The 23,763-nt window shown below is 35.6% G+C and overlaps 1 protein-coding gene across 1 annotated transcript; it reads left to right on the forward strand.

The window, feature by feature from the left end:
• Positions 1 to 31: 31 nt before the first annotated feature.
• LOC117332107 (aspartate--tRNA ligase, mitochondrial-like) lies at positions 32 to 22,500 on the forward strand. The gene is made up of 18 exons (XM_033890991.1): positions 32 to 245; positions 819 to 1,093; positions 1,773 to 1,859; positions 3,509 to 3,613; positions 5,202 to 5,325; positions 7,627 to 7,673; positions 12,028 to 12,099; positions 12,249 to 12,353; positions 12,955 to 13,134; positions 15,051 to 15,143; positions 15,896 to 15,958; positions 17,243 to 17,404; positions 18,163 to 18,217; positions 18,583 to 18,663; positions 19,188 to 19,285; positions 19,674 to 19,784; positions 20,818 to 20,893; positions 22,249 to 22,500. The coding sequence occupies exons 1-18, from the start codon at positions 113 to 115 to the stop codon at positions 22,404 to 22,406; spliced, it is 2,025 nt and encodes a 674-aa protein (XP_033746882.1). The 5' UTR covers positions 32 to 112; the 3' UTR covers positions 22,407 to 22,500.
• Positions 22,501 to 23,763: the final 1,263 nt, after the last annotated feature.

The following is a 23,763-nucleotide window of genomic DNA, read 5'->3' on the forward strand; positions in this document are numbered from 1 at the left end:
TAATCAGTACTTTTTAAAGCTTGTCAAGTACATTGATCTCAATGGCTGCCTCCATGATGACATCAGCCGGCTTCGATGCTTTGGAGGCCTGAAAAGTGTTTCACGCGTGAATATGGCGTCATTACATTGCTGTAGACATTTGTTCAGATTGCTAGCGAGGCAAACTCGCCATTGTTCACAGATCTCAGCTAGATGTACTGGATGGCATGATACTAAACTGTATCAAGAGAAGACATGTTTGAAGCGTAAGAGCACAGGGCACTCGTCATTTAATATATGAAAGTTAACCATCAATTAAGATCTAGAGATGTTTTGTCTCCTTTGATAAAACTCTTCTCACATTTCACACAAATGAAAAAAATACAACAGCTGACCAAAAACCTCGACCCCCCCCCCCCCCCCCCCCCCTCCCATTCTAATGAAATATGAATTATAAAAAACAATAAGGATGAAAAGCTCGACTATTTGAATATACTTGAATATAGATTAGAGTCTACCTCAAAAGTAAACCTATTTCTCTTTTTTTCATATAGTGTCAACAAACATACAAAAATGTACTTCCTCACATTACATAATTATTCGAACACCTACATGTAGTTGTAGTTCATAATTGACTCGTCTATACAAGTCCCTGTGTCTTACCATGTCTATGTGCATGTTTAGCAGCCAGCATATAGGAAAATACAATTATCACCTGTATCTGCAATTCCAGTGTAGAAATGTGTATATGTATATTCAGACCATAGGTTTGGGAATTTGCTTGAAGTCCCTGTGCATGTAAGAATGTTAGAATGTTGAATATTGCGCTTTATTTTCAGAATTCATCAAATGTTTTCATGAAATAAATGCCAACTCGAAAAAATTCAGCACATCCTGTGCCACACATTCATCCAAAAACATTGTTGATGATCATGAAAACTGGAAAAATCAACCTACAAGTTTTACGAATCGAACCCATTTGTGTGGAGGCTTGTCAAGTTCTGATGTCGACCAATCTGTCACACTTTGTGGATGGGTAGATCGCAGCTCAAAGTTGTTCCTGAAGTTGTATGACTGGACTGGACAAGTTCAGATCATTGTTCCAGATGACATGGTAAGTTGGTTTATAGATGAGCTCATTCACAATTTTACATGTTTTTAGAAGGTTATGATCATATATACTACGTCACCTGCAGAGTACACAATTTTCAGGTGCAATTTATCATTTCTTCATAGTTGAAAAGAGGAGCTCAAACTTTTGGAGGATAGAAATAGTGTATAGAATGTAACTTTTGGAGGGTGTATACAACAGGCTTTTGTTGTTTACAATTGATCATAATGACTCTTTGTCGGAAATATAGCACCTTTAGTTGGTAGATACATGTGTGTCAATGTTAAACCTTGGAGGATTAAAAACTAATACATGAAATTGATACAGTTTTGTAAAACTTATTTTTTCTTCCCCGAATTAAATGTTCTCTTCCTGTCTTTATTTTACTATGTTACTTAACTCAAGGCAAATTTAGATTTTGTCACATTTGAAATAATTTCTCTTTTGAACGAGGAAATCTCTGTATTTTTGTGGGAATTTTTTCAAGTGAGTTCAGAACACCATTTTCAAAATTTTGATGTGTCTTAATGCTAAGACATGTAGCAGGTACTCAAAATTTGAGCAAGTCCTTGAGTCCTTCAAGAAAAGCATGAGTCAAGACTCAAATATCTGAGTCCCAAAATTCTCTGATATAACATTATCTGATACCAGTGATGGGCTGTATTTTTGCACTTTTTTAAAGGTGAAAATGGTAACATCACTAGATCGGGAAAGTGTGGTGGAAGTCAAGGGAACTGTGAAGATGCGTCCAGAACACCAAAGAAGACCGGTAGGTATAGAGTATTTGGTTTTTTAATTAGAGATTGATTATATCGAAAATAAAAGTAGAGGGAGGATAGGGGTGTTAAAATCCAGTTTCTGTTATGAATAGATTGAGTTTTTACTGCATACTGTATAACGGATAATTTTAGTGAGCTGCAAATTTTAGCTGATTAATTGTATTGGCTTACTTCAAAAGTGTAAATTCGGAACTGCAAAGTATTTACACCTATTAAATTAAAATATATTTTTACCCCTGCACATAAAACCTTCATACTTGACCTATACCCAGTAGTTGATGTGAACGTGCAAACTTAAATGTTTTTAGTTGTGGGCTGATAATCAAAAATAATAGAAAATTAGTCGAAAATAATAAAAAAAAAAAAAAACAACTGATCATCAATGAAAATTTTTGAAACAGCAATCAGAGATAGTAAATCTTTGGCTGCATGGTTTTTTTTTTAATATGTTAACGAAACAAGCAGTAGATGAATTTTTATTTTACCGATATATTCACTGGTCGATTACAAGTGATTAAGGAGATTTAAATATATCAACAACTGTGCTTTGTTTGTGTAGAGTATTAAAAATATTGATTACAAAGGTTAAGACATGTTACAAATGTAATAAGATGTCCATACATTTTCTACAAAAGGCTCATTCTGTGCTTAATTAAAAAAAAAACAATTATAATCAACAATTGATGATTTTCCGAGTTTCCGATTATTGATTCTGAAAGTGAAACCATTTCCAATCACTATATGTTTCTATGTTACAACAAATGAGGCATAATTGTTTATCATTGAAAAATACATGAAATGGAGATTCCCTTCTAAAAATTCATGTCAGTGTTGGAAATTGAAAAAAAAAAAGCTTTTCCAAACACTCTATCTATTCAATAGTACAGAAACTTTATTTTCATAACTTCAAAACAATTTTTTTTAAGTGTATTTTGTTATTATCAACATTTACATATTTTCATTTGGAATCTTTATACATGTAGTTATACTAGTGATGGTTGATACGTGGTGAGCCTCGTATTGAAGGAGGTACTCAAGGGTGTTCTTTTTAAGTCCTACTATTATCTGACTATATAGGGCCGTGTACCCAAGGACTGGTCTTATTTGGTTAGTTTATGTCGATGAGGTAGCACTCTAAAGTAAACAAGACCAGTGGCTTTTGCAAAATGGACAAAATTGGTTAGGGTTAGGGTGAAAGAGCCCGTCATTGCCAATGACTGCCATTCACGATTGTGGCTTTAAATTGATTGAGCATTCGCCTTATTTACCTGATCTCGCTCCATCAGACTTTCATTTATTTCCAAAACTGAAAACAGCTATTTCAGGCACCCTAATCCTAGCATGCAGTGGATGGTTCTTTATGAACAGCCAAGTAAAGGAGTTCTATAAAAGTGGCATTGAGGCCCTTAAACACTGCTGGCAACAGTGTAAAGATACTGAAGGGGATATGTTAAAAAAATTATACAATATGTCCGGCAAAATTCAAATTCTTCAATATGAGATTCACAATTTATCAATCAGCTCTCATTGTTTTGAATTATTAATCTTTTTTTACCTAGTAATAAGCTTAGACATTTGAAAACTTGCTACCAAAGAGCATTGTTATTAATCAATTGAAAACAATTATTTTCTTTTTCAGGCGGTCTGCAGTGGGGAGATTGAGATACTTCCTTCAGAAATAAAAGTTTTGAATTCATGTGACTCACAAGTACCATTTTATCCCACCTGTGTCTCATATAACAAGGTAAGTGTCTTAATGTATTTATCCAAAAATAATCATATTCCCCCAAATAAACTCTCTTTATCATTTTTGCAGAATCATCCATTTTAAAAATGTTTTACAAATAAGCTAGCTTTAACACTTGACATTTACACTAAGGGAAGAAGCTTATTTGAGGATAAAAAGGAGATAAGAGTTTTTTGATACAGAAATTTAGATATTCAGAGTCTCATGCAATACAGCACCTGACACTAAATTGGGTTACGCTAAATAGGGTATTCGTTTATTGGGGTAAAAATTAAAAAACCAAGACCATTTTCTCTTAAATAGTGTTTTATAAAAATGTTTAATCGGGTTGGAAAAGTTTATTTTTCGGTTATTCGACTAGAACAATCTGATGAAGAAAAAAAATGGAAAGACTCCAATTTTCACAAAAGTCATCACGTATGTGATAGGTGGCAGAAACAACCAAAAACCTTGCTTCTTTCTATCAGTTTATTTCTCAGTTGACAGGAGCGTCGCCACATATATATTTCAGGAGATAGGGAAAAAACCCCTGGAAAATAAAAGCCATTATCTAGAATGCTACCAAGTTATAATTACATGAACAGACATTCTGTACCAGCATGACAAATAGTCGCGTAATATTGTTATTCAACATTTGTCCGCGCAATATTAGGCAATTACAGGAATTACATACCTTTAACTATCGTGGTGACACGTAGTCAGGATAATGTCAGTCAATCGTAACTGGTATATATCTTGTATTTCGACGTGGTCCCGTAGAACGTACTTGTCCGTCGATAACATGGCTAGTGCGCCGCTCCCCCCAAACACTCCACTTAAATACACCCACAAACACGCCTTTTTTACACGTTCACACTCACTTGCATGCGCTTCACACTTTGACATACCTGGACACAACCGGACAAACAGGTTACAAATATAGACACAATATTACATGACCACTGAACACACATGGACACTATAAATAGACACACAGGTAAACAGAGAACACTCTCTGTAACCAGTAACGCATATAAATACACTTGACAATACAATAAGATGACGATTGACCCTACGACACGTATTTCTGTAAGTTTTAGACTTTTATTAACAAAGAAGGCAACTTAGATGGTTATAATGTCAAAAGAAAACCTGATATATTATCTTAAATGATAATGTTGTGTCGTTCCTCTTTTACTGGGTCGTTGTTCTGTCATGTGGGGTTTTCCCCCCAACAGGAAATCGATTAAGCATTATGGGTAAAATTAAATATCATTTTCGGAGCCAGCATTAGGCCAGCGCCTATATGTATATGAGTATTTTTGTTAATAATTTGAAAAGATAAAATTTTGATTCGTGCAATACAAATGTACATGTATAATAGTTAAAATAATTTAAGTCTTTAAATTTTAATAATTTGAATAGATATACAAATGTATATTCACGAGCAGCAAATTTTATCAGAATTTCAGCATAAAAATTTACATTTTGTAAATACTTTTTACAACATTTATTCAAATATTTCCTTAAAGATGAAGGCTTATTTCAACAAGTAGGAAAGTCAACATTTTAAAAAACAATTTATGGTCTCCAATTCTGCACTAAGGTGACATCTGATGTTAAAATGGAGCATCGCTACCTAGATATCCGCAGTGTCCAGATGCAGAAAATTCTACGTCTCCGATCATCGTTTATCATGAAAGCTCGTGAATTCCTCTGTAACAATCATGGTGAGTCTATTTTTTTTTTAATTTGAGATAGAGGCTTTTTGTTTCATATTCAAAAGAAAATTAGTGAATTAGAAGGGAAATTTTCATGAGCAAACTCTAAATTTTAGAAATATTTTTTTCCATGAAATTATTTCAGTTGATAAAGAGACCTAGCTTCATCAACCTTTCACTTTTTGCTTTGCCACAGACGACTACTCACAAAAGCAAGACTATCGTGTTACAGTAATTTCCTGGCTGTGATGGTGTCTTCAGCATTTCATTTTAAACTTTATTAATAAAAAAATTATACGCCCAACTTTAAATAAACTGGAACATGGAATTAAAGTACATTTTTTTTCTGGAGTCTTTTTTAGGTCACCTGAGACAAAGTCTCAAGTGACCTATTCTAATCCCCTTTTGTCCGGCGTCGTGCGTCGTCGTGCGTCGTCCGTCGTGCGTCGTGCGTCCGTAAACAATTTGCCTTTTCAACTTCTTCTCCAAAACCCCTAAACCAAATTCCATGAAATTTGGCAGGAAGCTTCTATGGCTAAAGGTCAACCAAAATTGTAAATTATATGGTCCCCACCCCCCAGGGGCCTGAGGGGTGGGGCTAAAAAGGGTCAAATTGACTAAGACTTCAAAAGTCTTCTTCTCTACTCTCAGATATGGTGGAATCAAACACTCTTCATAGATGGAAGGGTCTTAAGGTGCTTTACCAAAATTGTAAATTTCATGACCCAGGGGTCTCACGTTTGCCCCTGGGGAGGGGGTAAACTTTACTATAGTTTATATAGGGAAATCACATTTTTGACTATAATATGTTTTATTTCTATTGGAATTCATTCTCATTTGGTAAACATTGTCAGCATGGGATGACAGTTTGATGGCATGCACATCTTGGCCCTGACTGACCCCCAGGGGCTAATGGGTGGGGCTAAAAAGGGCCAAATTGACTGAAATTTCAAAAATCTTCTTCTCAAGACCAAAATAAGGTGAAATCAAATACTCTTTATAGTTGGAAGGGTCTTAAGGTGCTTTACTAAAATTAGGAATTTCATGACCCTGGGGTCTCAAGTTTGCCCCTGGGGAGGGGGTAAACTTTACTATAGTTTATACAGGGAAATCACATTTTTGACTTTTATTTGTTTTATTTCTTTTGGAATTCATTCTAATTTGGGGTAACTATTGTCAGCATGGGATGACGTTTGATGGCATGCACATGTTGGCCCTGACTGACCCCCAGGGCTGATGGGTTGGGGCTAAAAGGGTCAAATTGACTGAAATTTAAAAATCTTCTTCTCAAGACCAAAATAAGGTGAAATCAAATACTCTTTATAGTTGGAAGGGCCTTAAGGTGCTTTACTAAAATTGTGAATTTCATGACCCTGGGGGTCTCAAGTTTTGCCCCCTGGGGAGGGGGTAAACTTTACTATAGTTTATATAGGGAAATCACATTTTTTCTTATAATTTGTTTGAATTCCTATAGAATTCATTCTAACTTGGTTAACATTATCACCTTGTGAAGGCAGTTTGATGGTAGACACACATGTTGGGCCCCTGACTGACCCCCAGGGGCTAATGGGCAGGGCTAAAAAGGGTCAAATTGACTGAAGTTTAAAAAATCTTCTTCTCAAGAAGGAAATAAGGTGGAATCAAATACTCTTTATAGTTGGAAACATCTTAAAGTGCTTTACTAAAATTTTGAATTTCATGACCCTGGGGTCTCAAGTTGGCCCCTGGGGAGGGGGTAAACTTTACTGTAGTTCATATAGAGAAATCACATTTTTGACTATAATATGTTTGATTTCTATTGGAATTCATTCTAATTTGGTTAACATTATCAGCTTGGGATGGCAGTTCGAGGGTATGCACATGTTTGCCCTGACTGACTCCTAGGGGCTGATGGGCGGGGCTAAAAAGGGTCAAATTGACTGAAATTTCAAAAATCTTCTTTTCAGACTGAAATAAAATAGAATCAAATACTGTTTATAGATGAAAGGGTCTTAAGGTGCTTTACTAAAATTGTGAATTTCATAGCCCTGGGGTGACACATTTACCCCCTGGGGGAGGGGGTAAATTTTACTATAGTTTATATATATAGGGAAATCACATTTTTGACTGATTTGTTTGATTTCTATTGGAATTCATTCTAACTTGGTTAACATTTTCAGCATGGGATGAAAGTTTGATAATATGCACATGTTGGCCCTGACTGACCCCTAGGGGCTTATGGGCGGGGCCAAAAATAGTCAATTAAATTAACTGAATTATTTCAAATCTCAGGTGACCATTAAGGCCCATGGGCCTCTTGTTTTTTTTTAGGTTTTGTGGATGTGGAGACACCCACCCTTTTTAGAAAGACACCTGGGGTGAGTTGGAACAATATCTAAACTATGTTGGAGAAAAAAATGTGAAAAGAAATATTGGTGATTTTTCAACCTGTTTTATTTGGTTTTTAACTTCACAATTATTTTTATTCAAACGAAGACAATGCAATGATTTTTAGCCCACCATTATCTAATGGTGGGCTATTCGTTTCACTCTACGTCCGTCATCCATTTTCTGTTTATCATCTGTCCGTCCGTAAACAGTCCTTGTTACATAGCTATATATCCTGAGAAAGACTGATGTTTTCTCAAACTTTATAAGGTAGGTTCCCCTTGGGCCAGCTAGGCGGCAATCTTTGATTTTGACACTTGAAGTTTGTCACCACAATTTTTGAGAAGTAAAGTAAATATTTTTCTCAAACTTCTCAAACTTCATAATATAGGTTCCCCATGCTTTCTAGTTTATTGAAATACAACATAGTTAAATAAATTTTCATTGTTGAAGTTAAGGATGTGAGGTAGAGTTTTGTCAATAGTTTGCAGCATTTTTAGCCCACCATCATCAGATGGTGGGCTATTCAAATCGCCCTGCGTCCGTGGTCCGTCGTCCGTCCGTCCCTCCGTCCGTCCGTCCGTCCCTCCGTCCGTCCGTCCGTCCGTCCGTCCGTAAACAATTCTTGTTATCGCTATTTCTCAGAAAGTACTGAAGGGATCTTTCTCAAATTTCATATGTAGGTTCCCCTTGGTGCCTAGTTATGCATATTGCATTTTGCGACCTATCGGAAAACAACATGGCCGACAGGCAGCCATCTTGGATTTTGACATTTGAAGTTTGTTATCACTATTTCTGAGAAAGTGCAGAAGGGATCTTTCTCAAATTTCATATGTAGGTTCCCCTTGGTGCCTAGTTATGCATATCGCATTTTGAGACCTATCCGAAAACAACATGGCCGACAGGCAGCCATCTTGGATTTTGACAATTGAAGTTTGTTATCGCTATTTCTCAGAAAGTACTGAAGGGATCGTATTCAAATTTCATATGTTGGTTCCCCTTGGTGCCTAGTTATGCATATTGCATTTTGAGACCTATCGGAAAACAACATGGCCGACAGGCAGCCATCTTGGATTTTGACAATTGAAGTTTGTTATCGCTATTTCTCAGAAAGTACTGAAGGGATCTTTCTCAAATTTCATATGTTTGTTCCCCTTGGTGCTTAGTTATGCATATCGCATTTTGAGACCTATCGGAAAACAACATGGCCGACAGGCAGCCATCTTGGATTTTGACAATTGAAGTTTGTTATCGCTATTTCTCAGAAAGTACAGAAGGGATCTTTCTCAAATTTCATATGTTGGTTCCCCTTGGTGCCTAGTTATGCATATTGCATTTTGAGACCTATCGGAAAACAACATGGCTGACAGGCAGCCATCTTGGATTTTGACAATTGAAGTTTGTTATCGCTATTTCTCAGAAAGTACAGAAGGGATCTTATTCAAATTTCATATGTAGGTTTCCCTTGGTGCCTAGTTATGCATATCACATTTTGAGACCTATCGGAAAACAACATGGCCGACAGGCAGCCATCTTGGATTTTGACAATTGAAGTTTGTTATCGCTATTTCTCAGAAAGTGCTGAAGGGATCTTTCTCAAATTTCATATGTTTGTTCCCCTTGGTGCTTAGTTATGCATATAGCATTTTGAGACCTATCGGAAAACAACATGGCCGACAGGCAACCATCTTGAATTTTGACAATTGAAGTTTGTTATCGCTATTGCTCAGAAAGTACTGAAGGGATCTTTCTCAAATTCCATATGTAGGTTCCCCTTGGTGCCTAGTTATGCATATTGCATTTTTAGACCAATCGAAAAACAACATGGCCGACAGGCAGCCATCTTGGATTTTGACAATTGAAGTTTGTTATCGCTATTTCTCCGAAAGCACTGAAGGGATCTTTCTCAAATTTCATATGTATGTTCCCCTTGGTGCCTTGTTATGCATATCACATTTTGAGACCAATAGCAAAACAACATGGCCGACAGGCAGCCATCTTGGATTTTGACAATTGAAGTTTGTTATTGCTTTTTCTCAGAAAGTACTGAAGGGATCTTTCTCAAATTTCATATAAAGGTTCCCCTTGGTGCCTAGTTATGCATATTGCATTTTGAGACCAATCGATAAACAACATGGCCAACAGGCAGCCATCTTGGATTTTGACAATTGAAGTTTGTTATCTCTATTTCTCAGAAAGTACTTAAGGGATCTTTCTCAAACTTTTTTGTAAGTTCCCCTTGGTCTGTTGTTCTGCATATTGCATCTTGGGACCAATAGGAAAACAACATGGCCGCCTGGCAGTCATCTTGGATTTTGACAATTGAAGTTTGTTATCGCTATTTATCAGAAATTGCTGAAGGGATCTTTCTGAAATTTCATTATTAGGTTCCCCTCTGTGCCTAGTTATGCATATTGGATTTTGAGACCAGTCAGAAAACAACCTGGCTGACAGGCAGCCATCTTGGATTTTGACAATTGAAGTTTGTTATCGCTATTTTACAGAAGGTACTGAAGGGATCTTTCTCAAATTTCATATGTAGGTTCCCCTTGGTCCCTGGTGTTGCATTTTGGGACCAATCCGAAAACAACATGGCCGACAGACAGCCATTATCGCTAAATCTTAAATTTTATATATAGGTTCCCCTTGTTTGATAAGTACTAGAGGGCTGTTTCTGAATTTACACAGATTAGTAAGACTTAGAGGAAGGGAAAAGTAGAGAAAAGATCAATCTGACATGGAACCTATAAAGATCATTCAATGGTGGGCGCCAAGATCCCTCTGGGATCTCTTGTTTTTTTTTTATTTTTTACTAAAATTAGGAATTTCATGACCCTGGGGTCTCAAGTTTGCCCCTGGGGAGGGGGTAAACTTTACTATAGTTTATACAGGGAAATCACATTTTTGACTTTTATTTGTTTTATTTCTTTTGGAATTCATTCTAATTTGGTAAATATTATCACCTTGTGAAGGCAGTGTGATGGTATACACATGTTGGCCCTGACTGACCCCCAGGGGCTAATGGGCGGGGCTAAAAAGGGTCAAATTGACTGAAGTTTAAAAAATCTTCTTCTCAAGAAGGAAATAAGGTGGAATCAAATACTCTTTATAGTTGGAAACATCTTAAAGTGCTTTACTAAAATTTTGAATTTCATGACCCTGGGGTCTCAAGTTGGCCCCTGGGGAGGGGGTAAACTTTACTGTAGTTCATATAGAGAAATCACATTTTTGACTATAATATGTTTGATTTCTATTGGAATTCATTCTAATTTGGTTAACATTATCAGCTTGGGATGGCAGTTCGAGGGTATGCACATGTTTGCCCTGACTGACTCCTAGGGGCTGATGGGCGGGGCTAAAAAGGGTCAAATTGACTGAAATTTCAAAAATCTTCTTTTCAGACTGAAATAAAATAGAATCAAATACTGTTTATAGATGAAAGGGTCTTAAGGTGCTTTACTAAAATTGTGAATTTCATGACCCTGGGGTGACACATTTACCCCTGGGGGAGGGGGTAAATTTTACTATAGTTTATATAGGGAAATCACATTTTTGACTGATTTGTTTGATTTCTATTGGAATTCATTCTAACTTGGTTAACATTTTCAGCATGGGATGAAAGTTTGATAATATGCACATGTTGGCCCTGACTGACCCCTAGGGGCTTATGGGCGGGGCCAAAAATGGTCAATTAAATTAACTGAATTATTTCAAATCTCAGGTGACCGTTAAGGCCCATGGACCTCTTGTTTTTTTTTAGGTTTTGTGGATGTGGAGACACCCACCCTTTTTAGAAAGACACCTGGGGTGAGTTGGAACAATATCTAAACTATGTTGGAGAAGAAAATGTGAAAAGAAATATTGGTGATTTTTCAACCTGTTTTATTTGGTTTTTAACTTCACAATTATTTTTATTCAAACAAAAACAATGCAATGATTTTTAGCCCACCATTATCTGATAGTGGGCTATTCGATTCACTCTACATCCGTCATCCATTTTCTGTTTATCAGCTGTCTGTCCATAAACAGTCCTTGTTGCATAGCTATATATCCTGAGAAAGACTGATGTTTTCTCAAACTTTATAAGGCAGGTTCCCCTTGGGCCAGCTAGGCGGCAATCTTTGATTTTGACACTTGAAGTTTGTCACCACAATTTTTGAGAAGTATAGTAAATATTTTTCTCAAACTTCTCAAACTTCATAATATAGGTTCCCCATGCTTTCTAGTTTATTGAAATACAACATAGTTAAATAAATTTTCATTGTTGAAGTTAAGGATGTGAGGTAGAGTTTTGTCAATAGTTTGCAGCATTTTTTTTTTTTTTATTTATTTATTTTTTTTCAGGGTGCTAAGGAGTTCCTGGTTCCAACTCGGCACAAAGGGCGGTTTTATAGTCTTCCCCAGAGTCCTCAACAGGTAACCATGGTGATACATATCTGACAAGCTGTTGATATAGTGATGTGTCCATTCAATTGTAATTGTTCATGAAAGGTGCCCTATAAAATGTTCATCTCCATAAAATATCTACACTGGAAACATTTTAATTATTGATTATTTTGTTTTAGTTTAAACAGTTGCTGATGATAGGAGGAATTGACAGATATTTCCAAATAGCCAGATGTTACCGAGATGAAACCCAGAAACCAGACAGGCAACCAGAGTTCACACAGGTCAGAGTTCAAAAAAAGGTCAATCATGATGTAGTCCAAATTAGAATTCATTGAAAAAGTAGAACTGAGCCAGATAATAAGAGCTCATACGGGTCAGAGTTCAGGAAAAGTTAAATTAAATCATTTTTTAAGACCATGTCTAGTATCTAGTAATAAGATATCTTCAATAAGCAAATGTCTGGTAATAAGATCTCTCCAATAAGCCCATGCCTGGTGAATATATATCTCCAATAAGCCCATGTCTGGTAATCAGATCTCTCCAATAATCCCTCAGGTGAAAATTTTCAACAAAATAGAGCCCATGATGATTTGTGGAATACACAGTAATAGTTAACTATAGTACTCATTGTATTCAAAATGTGTCCATGGTTTGATAACCATGGGTTTCCTTAGTACTAATTATAATGCAAATTGGATTCATATTTTGGTATCTGAATATTCATAGACTATTTGAATATTAACAGATTTGAATATTCATAGCAAATTCGAATATTAATAGAAAATTTGAATATTGGTAGAATATTATAGATATTTAGAAATTATGGAATATTCATAGAATTGCTGCATTACCAATTAAAGTTAAATTATATCGTCTTTTCAGTTAGACATAGAGATGGCCTTCACCTCACAGACACACATAATGAGATTAATAGAGAGACTGCTACACCATTGCTGGCCCCCGGAGGCCGGGATCTTACCGGACACCTTTCCTGTCATGACATATGACCAGGCTTTAAGGGACTATGGCATAGACAAACCCGATACACGATTTGACATGAAGGTTTGTGATATGACGTACTGTATGGAGAACTGAATACAGTGGAACTTCGTTAACTCGAACTCAGAAAACTCTAATACCCCGCTTAACTCGAAGTACCTCGTCGGTCCCGGCCGAATTCTCTTTTTATCTTAGTAAAGAAAACTCGGAAAACTCGAACTCGGAAAACTCGGATAATACGAAGTGAAAATTTGGTCCCAACAATAAAAATCCTATTTTAAATGTTCGAATAACTCGAAGTATAATTTTCGTCGATCGGTGGTAAACGCCGACATTTTTTAAGAGCTAAATTCCATTTGTAATACTGAACATATCGGCACTACTAACCTACATGCTATTATAAGTGTTTCATAAATTCATAAAAGAAATTGTCGGTTGAATCTTATAACAACAAGTCTTGGTAATAAAAAGTACTGCTTTACTTACATCAGGTAATTTCCTAAGGCGGTCGCCGATATGAGTACACACGATAGTCAACAACTCATCTACCCGCTCGCTCAAGCGAAACTAATCTCTGACACACCGGTAGATCTACCCGGCTGATGTTTTTACAAGTGTAGAAATGAAACAGTCACCGGCGCCTATTAAATCTTTAAACAGCTGAAACAATAGCGTAATTACTGCCGAGGTGTTCAGAGTACAACTGTAACGGTCAGTGCTGTCTATTAAATCAGATAAAACGCCAACTCAGTTACAGTAACATTTTATCGCACATGCGCAGAGCAACTTCCGGTGCTAATAAACATGGAAATGGCATGGTTATCAATAAAACGTAAGTAGGCCGATAAAACAGTATTTTATATGTCCAATAAAAGGTAATGGTTCTGTTGAGTTTTGCATGCAATCTGTTTTAAACTTAATTTGATTTGACATGAATAACTTGTTATTTTGTCGAAATCCGTTTTATCGTTTTACCTTTTGCAAACATGACTTGCACATCAGATCGTTATTGAAGTGACTAAGTGAAAGAAACTTTATCGTGACTGTATATCGGCAAAACTACACCAAATTAAAAGTGACATAACGAAACATTACATATATATTTACATGTATTGACCAGTCTTCAAACTAAACTGATGAGCGACAGAGCGAAGTTATAATGATTATTTAATGTTGACAAATATTGACTAAACTTTTAACCAAAAATGATAACTCGCTTAATTCGAACACTCGGATAACTCGAAGTTTTTTCGTGGTCCCGTCGACTTCGAGTTAACGAAGTTCCACTGTATTGTATTACTGCATCTTTACTGCATTTACCCAAGATATACAGAAGCCTACATATTTCTTTTTTTTTTGGCCCTGAAAATTTGACAGTGTTCTTTTATCTGGATACTTTCTCCGAGACGAGGCTCTTAGTTTTAGATTGTAGCCATCATTTCTATCAACAAATGCATTTGTGTTTTTTAAAGCAACATGAATTTGTGAAAAGAGTTATATTGTCCCTTTTCTTTTAAAAATGATATATTGGTGAAAACAAAGGGGAGGGTGGTATATGTTTCCTTTATCCATCTGTTTACGTACGTAAATCTGTTAAATCTGTATGTTGTCAGCTAGCACTATAGCGGCTTCATTCTTTGAGGAATGTCATCAAACATCACACAATTACCAAGGACCATAAAGACCTCGGACATTTGAGTTGTAGGGTTGTAAGGTCAAGGTCAAAGTCACTCTTGCTATTTTCAGAAAATCCTTGTTAGCACTTTAGTGGCTCCATTCCTTGAAGGATTGTGATAAAAGTTCACACAACTAAAAAGGACCGTAACATCTCAAACAATTTTGAGTTTCATGGGTTGCTGGGTTAAGGTCAAGGTCACTGTTACTATTTTTAGGAAATCTCTAGAGGGGCTGGAAGGGGAAATGTTTTGCTGAAGCAATATTCAGTATGCTTGTTAATGTCTTTAGAATTATCCTTTCAGCTTAAAGACTTAAGTGATGTCATGTCTGGTTGTGGTGTTGAGCTACTTGAACAAGCAGAAACTGTCACCGCCCTAAGAATACCTGATGGACAGGTAGGTCCACCTCCGATACATATTCAAATGAAAGAAAGAGGACATGTATGATGATAACTAGCTAGAATTTTATCAGATGTGTCATACCATTGATTCTTTTTTTTCAATCTAATCAACTTTCCTCTAAATGTCTCCCTTAAGTTGACATTGCCTCACATTTGCCCTTTGGTTGAGCGGTCGCCACTGTGAAAAAAGGCTTTAGGTTCTGTCCCCTGGCCGAGACATACCAGAGTCTATAAAATTGGTAGTTACTACCCCTGCCTAGTGCTCAGCATTTTGAGAGTGGGATGACTGGATGTCAGTATAATGTAACTGGTTGGGATATCCTGCTGGGTGTCTTCAGCAGTATGCTTCAGTGAGATAGCACTATAAAGTCAGTGTCAGTTCTGAGCTATCATAAGGAGACAAACACAAATATACAACACCCTCCTTAAACACATACACTACATACATAGATCTCACACACAGGGGAGGGCATCCTTAAATTACCATAGCTGTTAATACACAGGCGATGTTCCTTCACGTGAAATTCACATGAAATTCACATGAAATATTTCACATAAATTTCATGTGAATTTTTTTTGGTGAATTTCACGCGAAGAATTGCATGAAAATTTCATGTGAAAAAAAGATTCACATGAAATTCACATGAAGGAATATTGCCTGTGTAGGATGTTGATCAATACAAACCAGACCAAATCCTCAAAAACACCTTATCCATAATGCTTATTTCTTTTCTTATTGTTTTGCAGAAGTACTTTTCCAACAAAGATTTAGATATCCTATGCAAGCCAATTAATGAAGATAATAAAACAGTGAGTATAATTATGGGATATATCTATTAATACACTTATTAATATGGAGAGATATTTCCACGATTTATAATCAAAAGTCTCTTGTCACAAAATTCATGCAGTCGTATAGCTTCATATTGGCCGAGTGCTTAATGTGTCCCAACACTTTATCACTAGCCCTCCACCTCTAGGTTGTGGGTTCGAAACCTACGTGGGGCAGTTACCTGGTACTGACTGTAGGCTGGTGGTTTTTCTCCGGGTACTCCGGGTACTCCGGCTTTCCTCCACCAAATAAACCAAACCAAACCAAAGCTTCATGTTTTTACAAAAAGCTTAAGTTTTGATTGACACATGGTTTTTTATTCTCATTTCACCTAAATTTGCCAAACTTGCTTTACATGCAATGTTTTTGAACAGATATCTTTGATTTGTTGCCAAATGTTTGCTGAAACACAAGTGTTCTTGTTATACGCTTTTATTATTGATCGTTCTATAATTTTAATGTCTTAAACGTTGCCAAAATCTTGGTCGTTCACGAGAGGGATACCAAAGTACATATCTCGTTTTGGGACATGATTAAGCTGTCGTTGGTCGGGTTAGCGGGGTGGTCATTTAGAAGGGGTAATTTAACTTGGAAAACGTCGGTGAACGTGAAACTTGGTCGCATACAGGGAGTGGTCGTTCTTCAGAGTGGTCGTAAATAGGGGGACCACTTTATTGCCTACCCGAATTTTCACCTAACTTGATACTCGTGGTGGGCCGATCATCGAAAATAATCGAAAAATTAGTTGAAAAAAAATTGATGATGATTTTGAAAAGGCCATTCATCGGAAATTTCTGAAAGTGTTTGTAAATCTTTGGCTTCGTGTATTTTTGTAATGTTACCAAACCAAGAAATAGTTATATTTTACCGATATATTCATCTGTCGTTTACAAATGATTAAGGAGATTCGAATGTCTTAACATCTGTAAAATGGTTTGTTTGTGTTCAGAATTAAAGATATTGATAATAAAGGCCAAGGTAATAAATATACTTAAGATGTATATACATTTTCTACAAAAGGCACTTCTGTGCTAAATTTAGAGAACTGATTATAAGCAATAATCGATCGATTTTGAGTTTCCAATTATCAAATCTGAAATCGAAACCGATTCCCATCATTGCTCGATGCACTTTGAGTGGCATAATTACTTCAGGTTCTCTGAATTTAATATATCTCTGCGATAAAGAAACATTCATCAAAAGTTAATTGCTATATCTGTAATATGCATTTTCTGATCATACATTTGACGTTTTACCTACAGAAAATAATTACGGCTAAGATCAACAACCCTGAAGACTGGAAATCTTCAATTTCCAAAAACCTTAGCATCAATATGCCTACAGGCCATCAGGGAGCGATTACAGCTGGATTCTGGAGATATCGTTCTTTTGTGTGCAGGCAAAGGGAAATTTCCAGTAAGTTTGTAAAACTGAATTAAAATGAAAAAAAAAATTCTATGGAATATGATTGGAAATGAATATTATTACTTATATTTTTAAACATTCTGAAGATAATATGGGTTAATATGTTTTTTTATGTAGCTTATTAACTGTGTAAGTGGGATTTTTTCATGTTAAAAGGGCAAATCTAGCCGTTATAGGAACCATGGAGCCAAATGATTTCCCATAGACGATAAAATTAACGTTTACCACTGTCATGCTTAAATGGAGTTTTCAACACTGGTCCACTAGCCATAATTTTGAAGACTGTCATCTCGGAAACCTGTAAATAGAATGATCAAAAATTCTACCAATTTGAACTATATGGGGGCCACCATCTTGTTTTGAATTCATGACAAAAAATTCACCTACAACAAATTAAAATACACCAATTAAGTCCCCCTGACAAAAACAGGCTAGAATTTTTTTTTTTCGACATGTATTGCCCAGCCCACACATAAAACTTTGGAAACTTCTCTCACCTAAATATCCAATCAGTAGACCCCGATGCATTCACCTTCCTATTAAATCTTCTGCCCAAACGGGGAAACGGCAAAAACTAAGTCAATGAGAGTGAAAGCAGCAGTAGGTATCCTAAGTCAATGAGAGTGAAAGCAGCAGTAGGTATCCTATGTAGTGATAGAGATAGACAAAGTGTAATTTGAGACTTGGTAGATCTCTCTAACTAGATTGATTCTGAAACTTGACAGAGGTTTCATGGATGTTTTTGTTTTGTTTTAAGTTTGAAGTCCTTGGGAAGAAGCGCCTGGCAACTGCTACTCACTTAGAACAAAAAGGTATTGTTATTTACAAAAAAGTATTGCCATTTACAAAAAGATATTATTATTTACAAAAAAGTATTGCTATTTACAAAAAGATATTGTTGTTTACAAAAAGGTATAATTGTTATTTACAAAAAGATACTATTCTTTACAAAAAGGTATTGTTATTTTCTGTGATCCTGATATGTAAGATGCAGATTGATGGAGACCATTCTAAAAATAGAGCAGTTGATTCTGAAGGTCAAGGTCACTGTTTCTAAAAACTGAGAATTTGAGATACTGTTTGCTAAGGAAGGAATAATCATCATGTCATTGTTCTAATTTTAGTTTCACCATTTTGGTGGTATTATGTATTATATACCGTAGCTTGTTTCTTCCAGGACTGACAATCAGGAATGCCAACGACTACAACATTTTCTGGGTCGTTGATTTTCCACTTTTTCTACCAAAGGAGGATGAAGGTAAGTAATAATAAACTTTTCTCTGTATGAAATGGATTAAATGAGTAAAAAGGGGATAGTTTTATTTTAGTTTAACACTTTTGTCACGGAATAAATTGCATAATGGGTATTCTGGTCCTAAGTAAATATGCATGTGGCTTTTTCTGGCCTGAATTAATTTACGATTATTGACAGTTCAATTTGTTTTTAAAAAAACAACTATTTATTGCTAGTCTTGCTTTGCCATTCTCATCACAGAATTGAAAAAGAAATAGAAAGATTGAAAAGTGTCTTTCTCATTGTTTTATATTGATGGGGGCTAAATGGAAGGAATCTAAGCTACTTTCCATCAAAACTTGGGGATCTGAACTACACTCCTTCAACATTTTCTGAAAAATAATTTCCTGAGAAACTGCTCTTTTAACATTTTATGTCCTCATTACTTGGCTTATGTCTTAAATACCCTCCCTATGTTAACTCTGCTTCATCCTAATGTAGACTATAATTTGTGAATATTTTTACACAATGCTTTGTCTGTGTTTAAGATGGTAAGCTTGTACAAGGATGCGTTGAATCAGCACATCATCCATTCACGGCCCCAGTGGATGATGACCTTGAACTTGTGTATTCTGATCCCACCAAGGTAAGTTACTAGGGAAATGGTAATCGACAAAATGGACTAAAAGCATTATATTCAACAAAAAAATTTTTAATTTTATTTTACAGATTTAATTATTTACACTAAATGAAGAACTTTCAATGAATATAAGTTCATTAAATGCGTTATGGTTTGTTTTAGCCTTTTTTCTGGCATCAATTTTTCCTCTAAACAAATTTCTGCTTCAGATTCATGAGGTACGGAGCCTGCATATATATTTTTGGGATAAGAAAATGTTTATTCATACCTATGACCTTGACCATTATAGTTGCAAGGTAAAAGGTTTGCTAAAATAACCTTTATATGTGTTGATGTTGAGCCAATTCTATGACCTTGTACTGATAACATGATACCCATGTTTGTATTGTGACAGGTTCGGAGCCAACATTATGACCTTGTATTGAATGGTAATGAGATTGGTGGAGGGTCTGTTCGTATTCATGATGCAAAACTTCAGAAATATGTTCTTTCTGAAATATTAAAGGTAGGCTCTATCATCTCGGCTACTATCCACCTTTGAAATTCTTTTCTTTATGTTTCACCATTGGGATGAGTTGACTCGCATTCAGGGGCCAGTTTCATCAATATTTTTAATTTCAGGAAATTTGTTAACTTAAAATTTTTGTTCAAAGGAAAGCGTTACAGAATTTAAAATGATTCCTTAGCTGAGATTTTCCCCTTAAATTCTGTTTTCCTATAGAAATTTTTAAGTTAGTAAATTTCCTTAAGTTACGGAGCGTTGATGAAACTAAAGCCAGTATATTGAAAGCAGATTTGATTATGGTATTTGTGCTTTGTATTCAAGACCTGCTCTGCGAACAGTCCTGTCAATTTAACAATCACATCACAGTCATAAGTACCATATATAAGATTACATTATGCTAGTCGACTTATATCATCCTACAGTGGTATTAATATGAAAAAATTAAGAATTAATTAAATGTAGAACATAAAATGCTTTGAAGGGGATATTCCTTCGATCGGACATCAGAAACTTGAAAAAATTCTATAGATAAAATCTATGCCGGAATGAGGGTTAGATGAGATTTTGTGCCTACCAGTAATGAAAGTAAAGCCGAAATGTACAGGAAAATGATGTTTCGTACACAAAAACTGTCTGCCTTTCTGGTAATTAGTGATACTTCAGGTCGAATTCAGAATTTTCATTATCTAATACTTGAAGCACTTTTGTTTCTCTTGAGAGTAAAACTATCATATTAATTTAAAGATTAAAACTTTCACTACTTGAGAAAAATACACATTTAACGTTTAGTTTCATTTTGGCGACATACCGGTCCACGATATTAAAACGAAGGAATGTCCCTTTAATATTAAAAAAATAGAAACTTAAAAAAATTATTATTGTTAATTGTAAAAGTTAATTATTTTTTAGCCTGTATTTAATTTTTTGTTACAAAAAAAAAACATTTCTGTATGATAATTGCTCATTATTCAGGGTTTGTTTCAAATCATTTCCATATTAATAAGACACCATATTTTACATCTGTTTTTGACAGGAAGACACAAGTGAGCTAAATCACCTTCTAACAGCTTTAGGAATGGGATGTCCACCTCATGCTGGGATTGCTTTAGGTAATCATTATTTCAATTTGAAAAACTTCTGACAGAGGTTGGCTAACTTTTTAACTATCGTTTCTGCAATATTAGGTTCACAAAATATAATAGCTGAAAACTCCAGGACACAAGCTCAATCTTAACTGAAAACATGGAATTGGATAGATTTGAAATTATCTTAATTGGTGAAAATGCTAATCTTGATAGCAGAGAACATTGATAGGTGTGGATGGTTAGGTTTTAATTATTTAACATCGATGCCAAGATGCTTCTTATGAATGAAGTAAATCTCTGTGATGTTGTTCTTACTGCGACATCTTCTAATGTGGAGTTCATACAAGGTCAAGGTCATTACTTCTAATGTGGAGTTCAAACAAGGTCAAGGTCATTGATTCTAATGTGAAGTTCAAACAAGGTCAAGGTCATTGCTTCTAATATGGAGTTTATACAAGGTTAAGGTCATTACTTCTAATGTGGAGTGCAAACAAGGTCAAGGTCATTACTTCTAATGTGGAGTGCAAACAAGGTCAAGGTCATTGCTTCTAATGTGGAGTTCAAACAAGGTCAAGGTCATTGATTCTAATGTGGAGTTCAAACAAGGTCAAGGTCATTGCTTCTAATATGGAGTTTATACAAGGTTAAGGTCATAGATTCTAATGTGGAGTTCAAACAAGGTCAAGGTCATTGCTTCGAATGTGGAGTTTAAACAAGGTCAAGGTCATTGCTTCTAATATGGAGTTCAAACAAGGTCAAGGTCATTGTTTATAAGGTGAACTTCATACAAGATCAATGTTATTGTGAAGGCCTTGTTAGTTTTTTTTTTATCACAGTCCAGACTGTTTTAACCAGATTTGTTCATTTATAGAATAAGTAAATCTCTGTCGAATAATTTTGACATTTTACTAGGACACCTTCTGAGGAGAAGTTCATACAAGGTCAAGGTCATTGCTTCTAATGTGAAGGCCTTGTTTTCTTACTGCAGTTCAGGCTGGTTTGACCAGAGTTGTTCATTCATAAGATAAGGGTGGATATGGTGATCATATTCTTTGCCATTTGATGAAGACTTTCAAATTACATGTACATCAGAATAGAATTGAATTCATTATATATCTGTCTATGAAAATATTTCATAGACATTTGGCCTAAATACTAAATGTTAATTTCCTATATTCATGATTGTTAATATTGTGTTCACTGATCTTCATCATTTGAATGACCTTGACCTTTTTGCATGACCTTGTCTATTTAAATGTTAATTTTCTATATTCATGCATGATTGTTAAAATTGTGTTCACTGATCTTCATCATTTGAATGACCTTGACCTTTTTGAATGACCTTGTCAATTTATATGTATACTTTTTATTTACCACAGGTCTGGACCGATTGTTTGCTATTCTGAGTGGAGTAGAAAATATCAAGGACGTCATTGCCTTCCCGAAGTCGTACATGGGATTATGTCCTATGAGTAAAGCTCCATCTTCTTTGTCAGAATCAGATCTTACTCGTTACCATTTAATACAAAAATCATGATAACGAACATTAAATTATTTACTTTGTGAAAATTTGAAATGATGAAATTGTTCAAAATATGTAATATATTATATTAAATTATGCAAAACAGGTATATATTTATTCTATTTTTTATATGATATGCCCGACGAAAGACGGGACGTATTATGTTATCATGTTGGCGGGCGGGTGGGTAGGTAGGCAGGTAGGCACGCATGCACGCACGCACATATGGTGTCCGAACCATAACTCCAGTACTACTCGACCCAGGCTCTCCATACTTGACACAAATATACATCTTGATGAGCCGGAGTGTCGCATACCAAATTTATGCCCCTTACCCCCTTATTAGCGGATTTATTGCCCTTTGATGATTTTGCTTATCCGGACCATAACTTCAATACTACCCAACCTAGGCTCTCCATACTTGACACAAATATACATCTTGATGAGCCGGAGCATTACAACCTGTGAAACTACCCCCTTCCAAGTGTCAAATATTGCGTCGGGCGTATGTTGTGGCCCTCCAATGGGCCCTTGTTCTTATATATAATAGTTACTTTTCTTGCCCCACTTTATAGTAATTTTGACTGTCCCAGAAAAATTGTGGCTGAAGCTTATAGGTAACCAAGGTGGTGTGCGGTATATTGAAATTGGGTTTCTGTGACCTGGACCTCAAGAATGAATTTCTGTGACCTGAACATCAAGAAAAGGTCAACTGAGTACTTTGGCGGCGGATTCCAGCCACGTCGCATTGGCTCCCCGCCATGCTAAGCAAGTCACATGACCACAATTAGTTGATATGGGTCAACTAGCAAGGTCAAGTGGTGTGTGAAATTGAGGTTGATCCATCAACTGGAACTTAAGCTATCTTCTGGAAACGGTCATGATGACGGATGATGGTATTGTACAATATCCCCTTCTGATCTCTGATCGGGGGTGATATAATAAACCAACAAAATACGTTTCATGTCTTGGGAATCTATAGCATTTAATTTTAGGGTACAAAACTGTAGATATGTGTACATACATATAATATGCAATATTGTGAGTGATAAAAACATTTCAACATATAAATCATCAAAATTTACATTTGATAGACAGATCTATATGCAACATAATCTTAAAATCAAAAGAAATATTCTGGAAATACTTATTCCTTCACAATGATCTAATACAATGAACATCAGTTATAATTTCTCCAACATTAAAATATTTTTAAGATTTTTAGTATTTCAAATTATATTTTTCAATTTTAACATTTATTGTCATCAAAAATCTGCTGATGAAACTTTGCTCACTTTCTATGCTTTTTATCAAGAATGATTGAGCCTTGTCATCCCGAAGACAGTTAGGGTCATGAAAAAACTAAGAGACA

Source organism: Pecten maximus, chromosome 8 (genome assembly GCF_902652985.1).
Source record: "Pecten maximus chromosome 8, xPecMax1.1, whole genome shotgun sequence".
Lineage (NCBI taxonomy): Eukaryota > Metazoa > Mollusca > Bivalvia > Pectinida > Pectinidae > Pecten > Pecten maximus.